Here is a 17,842-nt window from a genome sequence, read left to right as displayed (position 1 = left end):
GAGAGGCCACAGCAGTGAGAGGCCCACATAAGGCAAAAAAAAAAAAAAAAAATCTGATGACTGTCATCAGACTTAAGGTTTTTCATCGACTAGAAGGTTGATTAAATTTTATTATAATTTAACGAGAACGGAGTGTAGAGTTAATAACTAGAGATTTCTTGGGTTTGGGTTGAGAAGAGTGAAATCCTTAAGAGATGGTTGGCAGAGGAAATATTGATAATTAGATATGAAAATAATGAATTGGGTAATTTGATACAAACATTTGAAAAAGAGGGCATTCCTGGTGAATGCAATATCTTATAGGTAGATAGATAGGTATATGTGATGAAAATTTTATTATAATTTAAAAATTAGTATTTTTAAAATAATGGAATATTCAAAGAGGTTTTTCTTCTTTTCAATTGTATAAGACTTGTGGGGAGTTTATGCACAATATTGGAAGTTCTTTCCCTTGTTTGGTGTGTTAAAAATGATTATGAAATTAGGAAAAAGAGTGATTGTTGCCTTTCTCTTTGTAGGTGATAAGTTGGAAGAGTTTCTTAGATCACTGAATAGCAGCAAGCCCCTCTACCTGGGCCAGACTGGCCTGGGGAATATTGAAGAACTTGGAAAGCTGGGGCTGGAGCCTGGGGAGAACTTCTGCATGGGAGGACCTGGAATGATCTTCAGTCGCGAGGTTCTCAGGAGGATGGTGCCACATATTGGTGAATGCCTCAGAGAAATGTACACGACTCACGAGGACGTGGAAGTAGGAAGATGTGTTCGACGTTTTGGTGGGACTCAGTGCGTCTGGTCTTATGAGGTAAGACTTGAGCTGTGATGAAAATGTTCTCATATTACAGGTGGGTGACAATTTACAGTCTGATTCTATTTATTCTCTCTGTATCTTTGTATTTGCTTGAAAATGATAGCAACAGCCAGTGATGGACACAAGGGCGATTGTGGGAGATGCCTTTCTTATCAGAGCTGAGGCCTGTCCGAGGCTTTCTTATTAGCGTGACCCGTAACTTTAAGCAGCAGCTTATGTATATAGTTACATCTCTGGAAGATGCTACTTCCGCTTTATTTGCTTTGTTGGTGTTTATATACATGCGTATCCGTTTCCTGTCTCTAACAAGAGGATTAATTCTGTTCTCTTGGGCTGTAGCTTTTAGCATTTCCTCCTTTGTTTGTTGTTATTTTGGTTAGGTATACAATCGCATCTCTTTGTTTTCAAATAGTTAAGCTCTGTAGTTTCTTGGAAGATTCTTATGTGGAAATTTAACATACATTTTTAAAGCATAGGAAAAATTAACTCATAATGTTATATCACTTATAATAGACTTATTCACAAAACTTTAAAAGGCATGATTATGTGGAAAAACAGAAGTTCTGACGATGTTAAGTAACTGCTTAATATTATGACTGGTTCTCTAACATTTTGTTTTGTGTCTGCCCTCATTCCATTTTCTTCACTGCACCCATTATTTAAATAATCTGTTATGAACTGTTGTTTTATTGTAGTAATTCGTTTTATGAAATAATCTGAGGTTTTTTCCTTCACAAATTGGTTTTGAAATGAAAAGCATTGCGTTTAAAACAGTTTTCCTGAAAGTTAATCTTAGTAAAAGTTACTTAACACTTAAATAACGTATTGCAGTTTTCACTACAGTTTGGTTTTCAAGTGGTTGGAGTTAAATGCTTTCTCAGTGTCAAAGAAACATTTTATGAAAACTTGTTCCCTGTGAAGTCATTATACCTCAAGATTACACAGTCCCATTCATTTTTCTTTTAGAAATGTAATCCCACTTTCCTTAATTTAGCTTTCTTTTTTATGCATCATAATATTTACACTATGGGGAAGTATTTCTTATATTTATTACAGAAAGTAAGTATTAATAGTAACTAGTTACTTGGCATATGTGCTATGCAAATTTAAAATTATTACATACCTTCTTCCTTTTATTGATAGAAACTAATTCTCTTTTATAAAACCAACTTACGTATACCTTTATAATAAAAATGTAGATAAGCACATTATAGTTTAAAAATAGGTAATTTAATAAACTCAATGAAAAAGATTTGTCTTTCCATTTAATATAAAACTAATTGGAAGGCAAAAAAATACTTCATATGGAAAACACAGTCAGTTGATGTTTGCTTACATGAAAATATTATTTTTCAGACATTGTCTCTGTATGGATGAGTAAAAAAATCATATTTTAAATAATTATGGAAAATTATTTTAGCTGATGCTTAACATCACATAGAAAGTTTTAACAAAACTTTTATGTCCCTCCATTCAAGTGTTCATTGATTCTGCTGTGAAGGTACAGTCCTCACATAGCAGCCTGCCCATTCCTGATCCAAGGCAGTAAAATATGCTCAGGTGACCTACATGCTCAAGAACTGATTTAATATTTTATTTATAATATAGACATTTGTTCTGGTTAAAGGGGAGTTAATAGTAGATCTGCACCCTCTCTGTTAGAATAAGTGGAATCTTAGATCTTTTCATTAATTGACATGAAAGGAGAGACAAAGGGAACTCCAAGTCTTGTAGGATATAACTTTATGATCACCATGTTTACATTAACTTTTGTCAATACATTTGAATTTTAGACTGACAATTGCCCATCACTAACTTCAGAATCTGTATGAAAAAAATAATTTCTACATTTTTTCCTAGCATTAGAAATGTTATCTTCTAAAGGGATACTGTTTCAGAATGTTGACTTTATATTTTGCTAAGCAATTACATAGAATTGACTTTATTTTGGGATATCAATCTTTAAAGGAGCTATTTAAACAACATTTATTTTAAAGGTGGCATTGATTTAATTCTAACCCTGACCCTAACCCTAACCCTAACCCTGAGTCTTATTTAAAGGAATAATGGAAAATTTCTTTACCAAGGAATATATTAAATATTATCTGTTAATAAATTTAGTAAAGATAAGTATACGATTAAATTATATCTAAGCATTTTAACATTAGGGTGTGTTCTACATTTCTTGGACACTGAGTAGGTAGATTGGGGCACAGCCAAACTCGGGCTTTCCAGGTCGGGTTTTAGGTTACTTGAAATGTCCAACTATGCTACTGTTCACATTATATGGAAAAATTAATCTATTCCACTCTGGGTTGGCATTCACATAAAGGTGAAATTTCACATCTGGCCATAGAATAAACTATGAAACCCATCAGTAATTTTGTTTCCATATTTCTTTTATAAGAACCATCTACAACAGAATTTTCTTAAAATTTTGAATTTTCTTTGCTAAATTTTCCATAGCTTTTAGGATTTTGTTTGACTTTTCCTCCTAATAAAGTTCTTGCAGAGTTAACAGCGCTGTTACAGAAAACATGTTCACAATTTTTGAGTTTGAATAAATGAAGCATCATGATGGAATGTTATCTTTTAAAAATGATAAACAGGCTTGCAGATCTTGTAGGAAGAGAATTGGACAAAAATATTACAATTATAGATTGTATAGCGTGTAGCTATTCTTGACTATGAATTACATTATTTGAAAATCTAGGAATCTTCTAGTATTCTTTACTGCTGAATTAAAGTCTGCTTTCTCTGTGTATATATACAATTAAGCATAATATTGGCAAGAGGGAGGAGAGGGAAGGAGGGCAGAGAGAGAGAGAGGCAGAGAGATAGAGGAACAGAGAGAGATAGAGAGAGGTATAAACTGAATTTGGGTTTGAGTCACCAGTCTACCACTCATTAGTTTCATTGTCATTTTAAAATTACTTCTCTGAGCCTTGTTTAATTCAATTGAAAGCAGAGATTGTAATGGTGTCTGCCTCATAGATTTTGTAGAAGATTAAGTGAAACGGTGAAATGATCCTTGTGAAGTTCTACATAGTATCTGGCACGTAGTAAATTGTCAATAGGTGTTAGCTATTGTCGTAATACTGAATAGATCATGTATGATATTACATATAACATGGTTTCATCAATTTTATTCATTTACTAATTATTATTAATGAGTAATTCATCTATATCAAAAAGTCAGATGAAATAAAATTTTTTCCAATGAAGAATACAAGTGTAAGGTTTTTTTTGGCAAAGAACAAGAAATGAGTACATTTCAGTATTTTAGAACTATGAGGAATCCAATATTGGTAAAACATAAAACATGGATGACTTTCAGACATGCACTACAAATATTTGCTTCAGTCTTTGAGTATCATATTAAATAACTGATCTTGAGACTGTGGAAAACATTATTTAACAAATGATTATTTAATATATGTATTGAAGGAATCTCAAACAGATCAGACTCTATCTACATTAAAAAAAATTTACTGTACGAATTTCTAGATTAGCTTCCTTTTCTGAATTTCATTGGAATTTTTGGTAGGAAAGGAAGTCAGTAGTATTTCATTCTGCAGTCAGTTCACAAGACCACCCTGGAACTTGTCTCTCAAGGCAGCTGGAAACCCCTCCTGATGTTTCCCAGATGTTTCACGAAGTGATATATATTAATAGCTTCGGTTCTTCCTCACGATAAGGTCCTGGTGGTCTGGGAAAATATGTCTTGCTTGTTGGCCCCTTGCTCTGTTTCTTCCTCTGTCATCTCTACCTACTTTTCCTTTCTTCTGTCATTAACGAGCAATAAAATACATTACAAATGCATTTTGATATGCATTGTTTCTCATCACGTTCTCAGTAAATTAAATGCTCATGACAGGCCAACCTTGATATTCCAAGACATGACACATAGGGCCCAGGAGTGGCTTGACTTCTTCTGAATAAAGAGGGCTTTGGTTGCTGATGGGTCTCAGACAGACTGGTTCTCTTTGTACCTGAGACCATTGGAGAGTCAGAATTGAGATTCTTCCTTACCTACCTAGAGGTAGAAACATCTAGTTTTCAAGGACATATGGCAGATGTTCATAATCATCAGACCTCGTGGGTTGCTGTTATACTCATTTATATCTTAATTGTGTAAGTATAGAGGACTAACTGAAGCATGATCACGAAAAATTATTCTATGCTTTACACTCTATGAGTGTTAGAATTTATTGGCACCTGCTGTTGGCCAAGTTCACATTTTTGGTTGAGCTCTATCTTGGCTACTGCTTTTCTAGTTATCTGAGCTACAATCTGGCAGCTTGGGAGGCTGCATATGGCTCTTAAATGTTGTTTGGCACGTGGGGTGTTTTAAGGTTTTCTTGATTTTGTTTTTTGATGCCATTAGCAGAGGCAGGCAGTCTTGAGTCCCTTCATGACCTACTGTTGTGCACCAGCCTCTCCTTGCACGTTTAGTTTAACTGCCTCGACCAGGTAGGCATAAGAGTGTTGATATTTTGAGTCAGATAATCCACACGTTGCAAATTTCATTAAAAGATTCTCTAGGAAATGAAGTAATTTTCTAGTGAGAATGAGATGTGTATTTTAAATAGTTTACAGAGAATTAAGTTTTTCAAACTTGGCTGTTTAGAGTTGTAAATCGTATAATACAGTCACAGTTTCTTTGTTATAGGTATTTTTTAGTAAATTACTAGACTAGTGAGGAGTAGAAAGTTCTCACTGTTAAAAAATTATTTGTACAATTCATTTTCATTCTGTGTCTTAGCAGAATGGGAAGTTCCTTTTCTTTGGTTTTTGTTTTAATGAGATCACTTACATTAAAGCATTAAAATAATTTCAGTGATTCTTCTTCTCCCTGTGAGGGAGTTTTGCATTTCATCCATCTAAGAGTCATTTTCAGAATAGTGTGTATTTATCTTTTTAATGTTAGCAGTTAAATGGAGCCAAAAAATATGTATCTTTATTTTGTCTAATTAAATGTTGTTCCAAAGCAAGCAGAGTTCCTTGTTGATGGAAATATTTCTCTCTGGTTTAAAAAATCATTTCTTACGACTAAACAGATTTTTAATAGATTTCATTAAGAGTTAATTTCACACCAGAATGTCTTTATGTCTAATCTGGCCCCCTGAAGGCTATAAACACCCTAGAAAATTCCATTATTTCACAAAAGAATATATTTTGGAAGTGTTTCCCTGGGCTTGTAATACCAGAGAACTATACCATAAAAATGTAACTACATATAAATTCTTTGTAACATAACCATTAAGGTTAAAATGTCTGTCCCATTCTTACAGGGCTGTTACACATCCTTCTTAGCTTCTTTCTGTTACTTATGAGCTTCCCTTTTCTGTAATGCTAATTTTACTGTATCATGAACATGGTATATGCCCCTAAAGTATATTAATATCTATGAAGAAGTATAAGTCTGGGATTTTTACCTAAAATTCAGTCCTTCAAAAATTCAGTCTTTTCTTGGTTTCTAATTCAGTCATATTTAGTTTTTAACTTAACTAAAAGCAGTGAGCTTCTCACACCTACTCTTCCCACCCCATTCCACTTGTCAGATGAAATCATCCTGCACTGATTTTATGAAATCTCTTTTCTGCCACACTGCTTCCTTCATTGTACAAAATAAAATTGCCATTGTGAGTTGAAGGACAAACTTCGTACAGTTTTCTCCATGTTTTGTAGTCTAGCTAGTCTGTTTTCATTGTTAACTAATGCCTTACCACCTGAATTCTGACAATGTGTGTTTTCCAACAGTTGTGAAAATGCAAAGTTTGGAAGATGCTTCCATGCAATTTGAAATGAGTTCCATGATAACATAAACACTCATATTAGTTAAAAACTTTGAATACTCTTCCTCCTTAATTGGTCAAAAGTATTCTAATTTCCTGAAAAAATTCCCAGTCAGTTTTCTACTTCACTTCCTTTGTCTTGGTTTCCAAAAAGCTATGTGAGAAACATTCATTTCAATCTCTTTTCTAGCTAGTGAATTAATGAATTAGTGCTCAACATACAAAAAAATGTAATCTATCATATAACTCTACAGCATTTTACTTTGACTATAGCATGTTACTTCTTTTGCACAAAATATATTAAAAGTTAACTTTTAATAAGGTGTTTAAGCTAAACATAAACTTAATTAAAATAAAATCAGTGTCTTTGAACCATATGAGTCATTATTTGATATTATTGAGCAATAGGAAAACATGTAAACTGAAAAAATTGAGGGGTTGCATTTCCTCAGAATTCTCACGCTCTTTTCATTTACTGTCCTATTAAACAATACTCTAGTTAAGGCTTGACCACAAATAAATCAGTTTTGAGTCATGACATACCATTTAATGTAGCCTGTCTGCAAAGGTGTTGGACATTTATAGTACAAAAGCATGTTACAAGTTTCTAAATTAACTGAATGAAATAATATATTTATTTTAAAAATATTCAACTGGCATTGTTTTGGGAATAATGAATGAAATGGATTTTCTTAATCTGAGATTTAAAATCTTCACTCACCATTTATAATTTTGAAAGCTGTGTCCCTCATTCTTCACAGTCATGGTAGTTGAACTCTTCATTATCCCCTTTCTGTTTCATTCATTTTTATTGTAGAGCTATTTAGTTATAGGAGTAGATGGTTTTAAAGAAGTATACAGATTAATAAAAGTAACATACATAAAATAAAATGTGAAGAAATAAGGGAAAAAGGAAGACCTATATAGAAAAATAAGGAAAAAAAAAGGAAAAAATACATGTTGAGTTCCTTTTTTCCTGGCATAAAAGAGAACCCTAGCTTGCCTTGACTTGATACTAAGACCTGGGAGGAATCTTCCCCAGGGAGCAGACAGGGGGGGTTCTGAGGGATCACATTACTCAGCACCACTTCTTTGATAAGTAGAATAGCATGATTTGCTTGGCTGTTTCTAATAAATTTCCTCAATATAAACCAAGACTGTAATGCACACGGGCCAATTCTTCAGGAGGAATTCTACTTGGAGACAATGCAATTATGGTCAGGTACACCATTGTTGGATAACTTCCGTGATTGTATTTTAAAATTCAGAATACTTTTCAGAGAAGCCGTCTATGGGTATTACTTCTTAGGCAAATGATTTATATTAGGTTGGCCAACAGGAAATTTGAATTATGCATATTCTCTGGTGAAAAACCCAGAGTGTAGCCATTGTGTCCTTGATTAAGGGAAGATCGTGGTTGTGCTTTCCTCAGCAAGAGGAGAGTAGAGACACCAGCTACAAATGGAGAAATCAAACCAGATCATGGACCAGATGGTGACCCCACCTGAGGAGTCCTGAGTCAGGCCCAAGAGAATTCCTAACAAACTCGGCCTTGAGTTATCAGTGTGGTTACCTAGCTTTTGAGCTAATTATTAGAAGTGTCTTTTTTTTTTTTTGCGGTACACGGGCCTCTCACTGTTGTGGCCTCTCCCATTGCGGAGCACAGGCTCCGGATGCGTAGCCTCAGCGGCCATGGCTCACGGGCCCAGCCTCTCCGCGGCATGTGGGATCTTCCCAGACCGGGGCACGAGCCCGTGTCCCCTGCATCGGCAGGCGGACTGTCAACCACTGCGCCACCAGGAAGCCCTAGAAGTGTCTTTTTTTCATAAATTTAATAATTATACTTCTATAAGTTATATAAATAATTATATATTTATTAAATTTACTATATAATTTAATTTTAATATAAATTTTTGCATGCACAGATTAAAATATTTAAAGAGTAACATTTTAATGATGAAACAATGTTTTAATAATCTAATAGTCTATTATACAAAAATAAATTTAAATGAAATAAGGTTATTTAATATTCATGATGAGTATCTTAAAATGTGAAAAAAAATATAGGGTGAAAATAAATTTAAGTATTCTGCTTTAGAATTCAGTCATCTCACATCTTAAAAGCCAATTGATTTCATTTGCTCAAATACATTTATTGAGCATGTCCTATAAGCAGTGGGCACACAGACCTTCGTTTCCTCATGGAGCCCCTAGGGAGGAGAACTCAGGCTTCTAAACCAATCTCTGCTTTCACATCTGATACAGAGTTGGGTTTCCCATCGCTGTCATCCTTCTCAATCTTTTTCCTTCCTAAGTCATGAAAGCTCCAGTTGGGTCCAACATGGGTACCTGTCTTGGAACTAGGATCAAATGATTCTTATTTTAATTTTCTAAGTGAGCCATCTTCCTCTCATTCGTATTACTGTCTCCTGAAGAGGAGAAAACCAAAGATGTGTTTAGTAATTTTATGGCATATTAATATATTCTGTGCCTGTTATATAGCACAGAACACCAGGATTTTGTTTTTTAATTAAGTCTGGAACTATACTACCTGGCTTCAAATCCCAGCTCTGCCATTCACTAGCTGAATGGCCTTAGTCAAGTTACTTAACTTCTCAGTGCCTTAGTTTCCTTATCTGTCGAATGGATATAACAACAGTACTTACCTCACAACACTGTTGTGAAGATTAAATGAGTTAATGTATATAGCAGCACTCAGAATAATACCCGGCAGTGTTAAGCATTCTGTAACTGTTAGCTATTTTTGCAGAAGCAGAACGGCATAAAATAGTGCTAACTTTACAGAGCCATTGCGAGGAATAAAAAGGTCAATGTATTAGAAGCCCTTAGAATAATGCTTGATATGTACTAATTCCTATATAACTGTTAACTATTATTAATATTTTCCAATTTACAATGTTCATATTCTTTTTTTCCTCTCATGGGAAAGAAATAATGTTGACTGGAAAGCGTTTATTGCAACTGTCTTCTGAAAGCTGGGCTTTGCTGTAGTAGGGAGGGTGCTGATTCAGTGGTTCTCTGCCCTGACTGCGCAATGGAGTCCCCTGGGGGACTGAAAAAATTCTGATGATGGAACCCATCCCTGACTCATTATATCAGAGTCTTTTACAGGTGAGGCCTGTAGCATGGGTAGTGTTAAAAACTTCCCAGGTGATTCTAATGTGGCTCTAGGGTTTAGACCTTTGTATAAATTATTTTTTATTAATTTTCTGTTTTCAAATATCCAATCCATTCTTAACTATTCCATAAATGTTATATTTTCCTTTTGGGAAAAATTACAGGAAAGGAATCAGCACTTCTGCATTTCTTTCTATGTCTATTACTCGTCTGTTCCAAAGAGTTAGTCACTGGATTTAAAGACAATGAGTATAAAGCCATCACTCACAATTGTATGTTTCCTCATGGAAACATTACTTTTTGTTTTAGAAAAATACAAGATTGATTTTAAAACATATTTAGAAAAAAATACATTGTTTATTCATGAAAGGCTTAAGGTGTTACTGATGGTTTTTTTTAAATTACATTTGAATAGCTATATAGTAATAGAGCTCTTAAAGTATAGGTGGAATGTTTTCATTGACTTGTTTGCTTTAACAATGACTTTTTGAATTGGAGCTCAAAAGGAAAAAAGGTATCAATGATCCATTTCATTGAGTACAGAAACCAAAACTTACTTAAAAACTTAAATGAATAACTTTGATTTCAGCCAGCTATTCTCAAATATTTCCTTGTCCACTGCTATAGCTGACTGCTATAATGGAGGGAAGTATAAGATACACAGGAATGTAAGGGAAGAAGTTCCCAAGGAGAACAGGAAAATGCAGTGCTTCCTCCAAACTAGAAGTAATGCACAGGGACATTGCCAGGTGAGTGGGGATACATGGGAAGGCAAAGGTGGAAGAATAGCATGATAGCAAATAGTGTGTTTGATTCAAGCATATCTGGTGGCAGGAGACATGAGGCTCAAAAGCTGTTGGTAGATCTTGATTGTGAAAGGCCCTGTATGTCATCCTCAAAGGTTTAGAGTATACCTTATAGATCAGTGATTCTTAGAATTCTTAGAATTCTTAGAATTAGTGGGGGTGACTATTACGGAGCCCATGAATAGTATGTTAAAAATCTTTCTGGGTGATTCTAATGAGCAGTCAGAGTGAAAAATGTGTTCCATAATTTGGAGCTTTGAGGAATACTTCATAGGTAACCATGATCAGATTACCCTTTAGTGGCTGGAGCATGGAAGGATGGATTGGATGAATGGAAGGATGGATTATCTCTTGTGCCTAGAGATAGTGACACAAGACAGTTAGGAGGCTATTGCCCCAGACCAACTGAGAGATGAGTCTTGATCAAAGAGTCAAAGTGGAAGTGGAGGTGAGGAGAAGGAATTGAGAGGTAGTGAGGAGAGAGAATTGACCAAAGTAGGTGATTGGGTGAGATGTAAGGGTGGAATGGGGGAAAGTTTAAGTGACTCCTAGGTTTTGGACTCAGGTGATGGTATTATAATATTCCTAGCAATAGGGAGTAATGGAAGAAGAGTACTTTTCGGTGACTGGTGTATTTGAGGCATGAGCAGAGAAGAAATGACTTCTGTTTTGGGTACATTGAGTCTCACTCATCATTCATTTATTCAGCAAGTACTTACTGAGCACCTGATACTCCAGGCACTTTTCTAGGTGCAGGAGTTAGAGCAGTCAAAAAGAAAGAACAAATAGACAAAAGTCCTTGCCTTATTTTCTAGCGGGGAAAGACAGTCAATAAGCAGGGGAGGGGCTAAGGGATGCAGGATGATGGGTGTGCAATTTTAAATAGGATTGTTTGGTGGACCTCACTGAGATGATATTTGAGCCATGCAGATATCTGAGGGAGAAGCCTTCCAGCCAAAAACACTAGGTGGACAAGTCCTCAGGGAAATGTATTTGGCAGGTCAAGAACTAGCCAGAAGGCAAGAGAAACTAGAGTTGAGAAGGTGCTGGGAGAGTAGTAAAATGTGAGATCAGAGAGGAAAAGGGGTGAGAGATGATGGGTCAGGTATCATACATGGCTTTGTAGCCCTTTGTAAATACTTGAAAAGTGAGGCCCACATAGCTTGAACAACTTTCCCAGATTATATAGGCAGGAGTATTGATCTGTTGTATTATCAGACTGCATGTTGATTATATATATACCAATTATGTGTATTATATCATATTTAGTATAAATGTATATCTGTATACATAAAACATTTCTTAATGTATGAGCTTGTGAAGACATTTAATGGGGAGTCACAGGGGTGCTTTATTACTAAAAGGCCAGTAAGTGGATAATGAGCATAAAGCATAATAAATGTTAAGTTATGAATTTGGACTTCCATTTATCATGTGATTTACCAGATCTTTTACACAATATTTTATGTCATTGTGTAGATTTTTGCAATAAGACAGCAAAACAAATTTTGGGTCATTAAAGCATATGGCATGGAACTTTATCGTATAGTATTATTTGGCAGTGGAACAAGTTCTTTTCCTTGAAAATTTAAGATAGCAGTTTATTGCATATTTACATGACATCATTTGTTATACCTGGATGTTATTCTTATAGAATCATTTTATAACACTTCTATCTGAAATGGCTTTAGATCAATGTTCCACATCTCTTAGGATACGTCTTCCTTTGTCAAACTGGAGTTTCAGATTTATGAACATACAATTCTGTTTTGTGTCTCAATTAATTGCACTGTAGGTGCTTCTGCTACAAGTAGATTTATAGCAGGATAATTTTAGATTAATTACATAGCATATAACTCCATCATCCCCATATAACTGCTTACATTAAGATTCATGTGTTTACCTTATGGTTGTTTAAAATTCTGCATTTCTCTTATTTAACCTATATCTTGTCTTGGTTTCCCTTTTTTAAATTAAATATTCTTAAAGATTTACGAAGTTGTGGTCAAATTACAGAAAGAACATCTCCTAACTTTGGAAAGTCTGTATAGAGACCCACCACAGTCAAATAATCTTTGTTAATCAGTATTTGTTCTTCTGACAATATATTTTATAGTAGTGTTTGTAAATGTTTATTTTCATTGGTTGTAAGTGTGTAACTGATGATTACTTTTGCTAGTATACACATTTGTTACACATGCATTACCATATTTATATATTCAATCGAGTAAATTCTACATATGGATTGTCTAACAGTCAATTGTAAAAATAATTTCAAGTCCATTATAATTGATTTGTTTTTTCATTTAAAGAGCATTTAACAGTATACCATAAATTAATTTTTTGAAACCTAAGCAATATAATGAATGGCATTGTATTAATTGAAACACATAATCATTATAATATAATTATGATAGTTCTATAATAAAACAAAATTCTTTAATCAGACCCTATAAATGTAGGCATTTTCAATGAGGTCCTGTAAGTCCATAATTTAAATAAATTTTATTTTTCTGTCCTTTTTTCTACCTAACTTCTAATTTTCTTAATCTTAGCTAAATTTTAATTTTCTATCCTTTATTTCCCTAATATTTCTTTGTCTTCTAGAGTTCATAGTGTTCAGATGGTATTATCAGATTTTATTCCACCTCAGTCCATTTTTAGATTGATTCCTTATCTTACAAAATAGAACCACAATGACCTAATATTCTGGACACATTATGAAGCTTCATTACACTTTTCTTGTAAAACTGAATTGCTAGATTAAGAGAGAAAATATGACATTTTATTTCCGTTTTGACACTTTTAACAAAGTGTCACATGAAGTAGGTTTAGTGTTCATAGCTGCGAATAGAAACCTAGCAAACACTCAAAATAGTCAAGGCTTAAAAAACTTAAATCTCATTTGAATTAGACCAAAGTTCCATTTTGTCAAATACATCATTTTGAAGAATTGCTTGAAACAGTTGATAATGAGTGTAATTGATTTTACCAAATTTGGCAAGACAGTTGTAAAATGTGTCTGAAAATACTGGAAGATCTGTTCCATTGCTTTCCAGGTGTTACTGTATAGCAGTTATCAGTTTTGTGTAAAGTCTGTAAGTAATAATACTGACAATTCCCACTTATGTAAAACATTTGTGCTTTTATTTTTTAAGGAGCCCCTGCTTTCATCTTATTCTTTGTCCAAAGGTAGATTTGTGATTGAAAACACTATGTGAAAAAAATATTTTTGGGGATTTGAGTGATGAATTCCTTTTTTGGTTTCTGTTTCACCATCCTAGTTTTAAATTTCAGTTTATATGCATGTGTTGATGGGAAGTAAACACAGCCACCCTCCACAATTCCTGGGTAAGTTGAATCAAGAGTGACATTAGTGGCATATGATTCTTATGGCCAATTTATATACACTTATAGTCACAGATTTTGGAGTATTAGAAAATTGTGAATACATTTTTTGTTAGCATATTTGCCATGTTATTTTTTTTCTGTAGAATAGAACTACTAATGTGGCTTGACCAAATTAATCTAGATCTGGATTGAATAGATTTTCTCTTATTTTAAAAATTGGTTGGTAGTGCTGGCATCATTTTATACAGCTGTTTTGATCAGATTGTTTCTTAATGCTGTACTTAACTATTGAAGTAAATTTGGATGTGTCTCTGGATCATTTTAATAATTAAGGTATATAGCTTGTGGAGAAAATGGAAGCCGAAACAAGAACTTATCGTAGTATAAAAAGCAAATGCTGATCTGAAGCCTGATGTGGTTTTATTAATTTCTACTCCATCTCGTTATGAATAAATATGCTAGGAAATGTCTGAAATGTTTAGTATTTTATGATGTTTATGATAAACAATCTAAGCTTTTAAACTTTTCTGGGTATATAATATAATCAAATTAAGCATCAAATTGATTTATATTTATACATAGCTGTAAAACAATTGATCATTAGTTACGTAGCAAGCACTGTACTGGGCTGTAAGGGAGAATGAGTGAGATGAAATTTCCTTTGTCTTATGCCAGAAGCGGACAACAGACTCAGCAGTTTAGTAACTTGCCCAAGGTCACACAGCTAGAGAGCTGTCAGAGTTTAGCTTCAAACTCTGGTTTATTTGATACCAAAGACCGTATTTTTTTTGAAATGTTACATTCACCTTCTGCTTGAGAATTCAAAGAATGACATTTCATTTTTATTTTAAATCTGTGTTGTCAGATTGGAATTGACAAGTTCAAATATATTCAATATAAAGAAATTGGAAAGAAAAGAGGTAGGCTACAAAGATCAGACAGTAAAGATCCAGAATTGAGAGGTACTGCCTTTAGTTTTAGCATTCTCTCCACTAGACGTGCTTGCCTGTTAGAGATAGAACGTCTTAATCTTTCTGGAAGAGATCTGTGAAGAGTAAATTAAAGGGACCAAAATTATTAGAGTTCTTCCAGTCCTTAGCATTTATGTTTACAAGAAAAATATCTAACATTAAAGTTTTCATTTTCAATAGAAACAGAATATCGTATATTTTACTCTACCTCAGGGCAAGATTAAAAATGTAGGCTGTCAGTTTTATCTAAATTGTTTTCTAGCTATACTATATAGAAACGAAGTACACGTGGGTGTATATATCACACTAGAATTTCAATTATTGGGGTATATTCTGAGAGCTCATTTTATCTTAAGAATATTTCTTGTTCTGATAATTAGTTTATGTTAGGATGAAGATTTCTCATTTACTTTTCAGAAAAACACACACATAGAGGTAATTTCTCAGAAATAGTGAAATACATTTTTTCAAAAAGAGCTAAAACTTTGTAGAAATGCTTACTGTTTCAGAGATTTTTAATGTGAGTGTTTCATAGTTATTAATTTCTAGGAGTGACTTTTACATGGACTTACATTGTTAATAAAATCCTCCTGAAAATCCCTACAGGTAAATGGGGTTATTACCATACTTATTAGAATTATCACAGTAAGCAGGCTTGCGTTGAGTGCCAGCCGTTTGCTTAGTTGTAGACAGAATATAAAAGTAAAGGTGGTGCTTCAGATAACAGCTTTAGAAAGATACAGCTACTTCTTGAGTTTAAACAAAATGTAAAGTTATACAGTAGAAATATCAGGATATTAGATCATATCAGAATGAGTGTATCTGAAGCACTTACCAAGTATAAGATTCCACGTATTGTTCTTCCCATGCAGAGTTTAGAGTGTAGTGGGAAAAGAAAGCGCGAAATGAGAATATTAATAGTGTGGAAGTGAGCATGGAATTGATGAGTTGTACGTAGACAAGCACTGTAAATGTTTAAAAGGAGTATCGTTGGGGGCTATAAAGTCTAGGCAGGAAGGCTTCATGGAGAAGTTGACCTTAACTTTAAAGAGTAGGTAGGTCAGTTCTCCAGGCATAGAAAAGGGTTGAGCCAAGATGGGCTGTGCATTATACCCTGAGGGCATGGTGTGGGCAGGCTGGCCTCCCCTAGGTCAAAGCTGTAGAAGAGGGGGTCACAGCACAAAAGATGGAAACAGAGATTTTGACTGTGTCGGTGTCTACCTAAGAGCTGAACTGTTGCCAGAAAGACTACAGACAAGAGATGACAGATGGACCCTGAAAAGTATGAATGACCGTCCTCTTTTACCGCTGGGTATAGAGGATCTTTTCTGGCCTCTCAGAGTAAGGTCTTGGAATTCTTGAAACCCTTACGCCACTAGGTTAACTTAATGTACTCTGAAAACAGCTTTATTCAAATTCCTGTGCAATGTGCCTCAGTCTTTCCAATCCAGTTCATTTTGAAATGCCTCTATCTGAGCCTCCATGATATTATTAAAACCTGCCTGTAATGCTATTTTTAGGTTTATATATCATGCTAACTGAAAAAAAAATTTTTTTTCATTTTGACTAATCCACTGAAAATAGCTTCTGATTGTGCAACTCTGCAAATAATTTAAAACATGTATATTTGTGAGGAGTATATCTAGCCTGAAATTGTGGCTATATTCTTATTTATTAATGTTGTTCTACAACTATTTGTGGGCAAACTGACTTCTTAGTCTTGCTTTGTGGATATCAACTGATTGGCAGGGCTGATTTCTTCCAGCCTAGCTATAAATGAGGCCTTTAAAAAAAAGATACTCATTAATTGTTGTCTCAAATTTTAGTTAAGGAAATCATTAAGTGCTTAATAAATTGTACCTGGGCTCATAATATTTTTAGTTTTTAAAATTATTTTCTACTAACCTTTCTCTAAGGAAACACCAGTTTAATGCTATAAATATTGGAGTAGATCTGTAAAAGCTATTTTACAAGTTATTGTGTCAGATAAGAATGTGTTTAACTAAAGAAGACAGAAAACTTGGCCACAGTGGCTTTTGTTTGTCTATTTTCCAGAATGTGTAAGTGAGTCGGCCCTGACTAAGTAGATACTGAATGATGCCTCATGGTCCCATGCTTTTCCTCTCTTTCTGGTCTGCTTTTCCTTAGAGTGTTGAATCTGTTCTCATGCATATAGATTTCAAGCATTTTAAAGAAACTAATCCTAGTTCCAGGTAGGAAGGGGGAAGACTTTCTACTGACATGAGTTTAGTCCTTTTTTCAAGGATGGAAGTCTTCCCCATAGATCTCTGCCTCATATCCCTGGTTCGAATTATGTCATACAGCCATCTATGACTGTAGGAGAGGTGGATAAATTGAGTACATCCAGGTTCCATAGCCAGAAGAAAGAAAAGGAGAAGGAGCTTGGGAATAGGTGTTAATGAATCTAACCCTATATTAGGGTTCTCCAGGGAAACAGAACCAATAGGATATATGTCTATCTACCTATCTATCTATTCATCTCTCTGGAGAGAGAGAGAGAGAGAGATTTTAAGGAATTGGTTCACAGATGTGGACGCCAATAAGTCCAAAATCTACAGGGAACACTGGCAGGCTGGAAATTCTGGAAGGGGTTGATGTTGCAGCTCAAATCTGAAAGCAGTCTGGAGGCAGGATTCCTTTCTCTTTGGCTCTTTGGGGGACCTCATTCTTGTCTCTGAGAGCCTTCAACTGATTGGATGAGGCACACCCACGCTGTGAAGGGTAATTTGCTTTACTCAGAGTTTGCTGATTTAAATGTTAATCACATCTAAAAAAATACCTTCATAACAATATTATAGACTGTTGTTTGACCAAACAGCTGGGCATCATAGCCTAGCCAAGTTGACACATAAAATTAACCATCAAATCTACATAATTTACTAAGGTTTGATAATATCCAATCATTTAGAACCTTTGCAACTCAAGTCCTGCCTCAGCTTCAGTGGGTTG

At 34.5% G+C, this 17,842-nt stretch overlaps 1 protein-coding gene across 1 annotated transcript in view; it reads left to right on the top strand.

The window, feature by feature from the left end:
- Positions 1-17,842, top strand: part of CHSY3 (chondroitin sulfate synthase 3) — a 286,902-nt gene that overhangs the window by 3,954 nt on the left and 265,106 nt on the right. The window contains exon 2 of the mRNA XM_032628575.1: positions 519-802. Coding sequence (XP_032484466.1) covers positions 519-802 — 284 coding nt within the window. The remainder of the gene's footprint in view (positions 1-518; positions 803-17,842) is intronic.

Source organism: Phocoena sinus, chromosome 3 (assembly GCF_008692025.1).
Source record: "Phocoena sinus isolate mPhoSin1 chromosome 3, mPhoSin1.pri, whole genome shotgun sequence".
NCBI classification, from domain to species: domain Eukaryota; kingdom Metazoa; phylum Chordata; class Mammalia; order Artiodactyla; family Phocoenidae; genus Phocoena; species Phocoena sinus.
The sequence above is the reverse complement of the archived record's forward strand: the minus strand, read 5'-3'. Positions and strand labels throughout refer to the sequence as shown.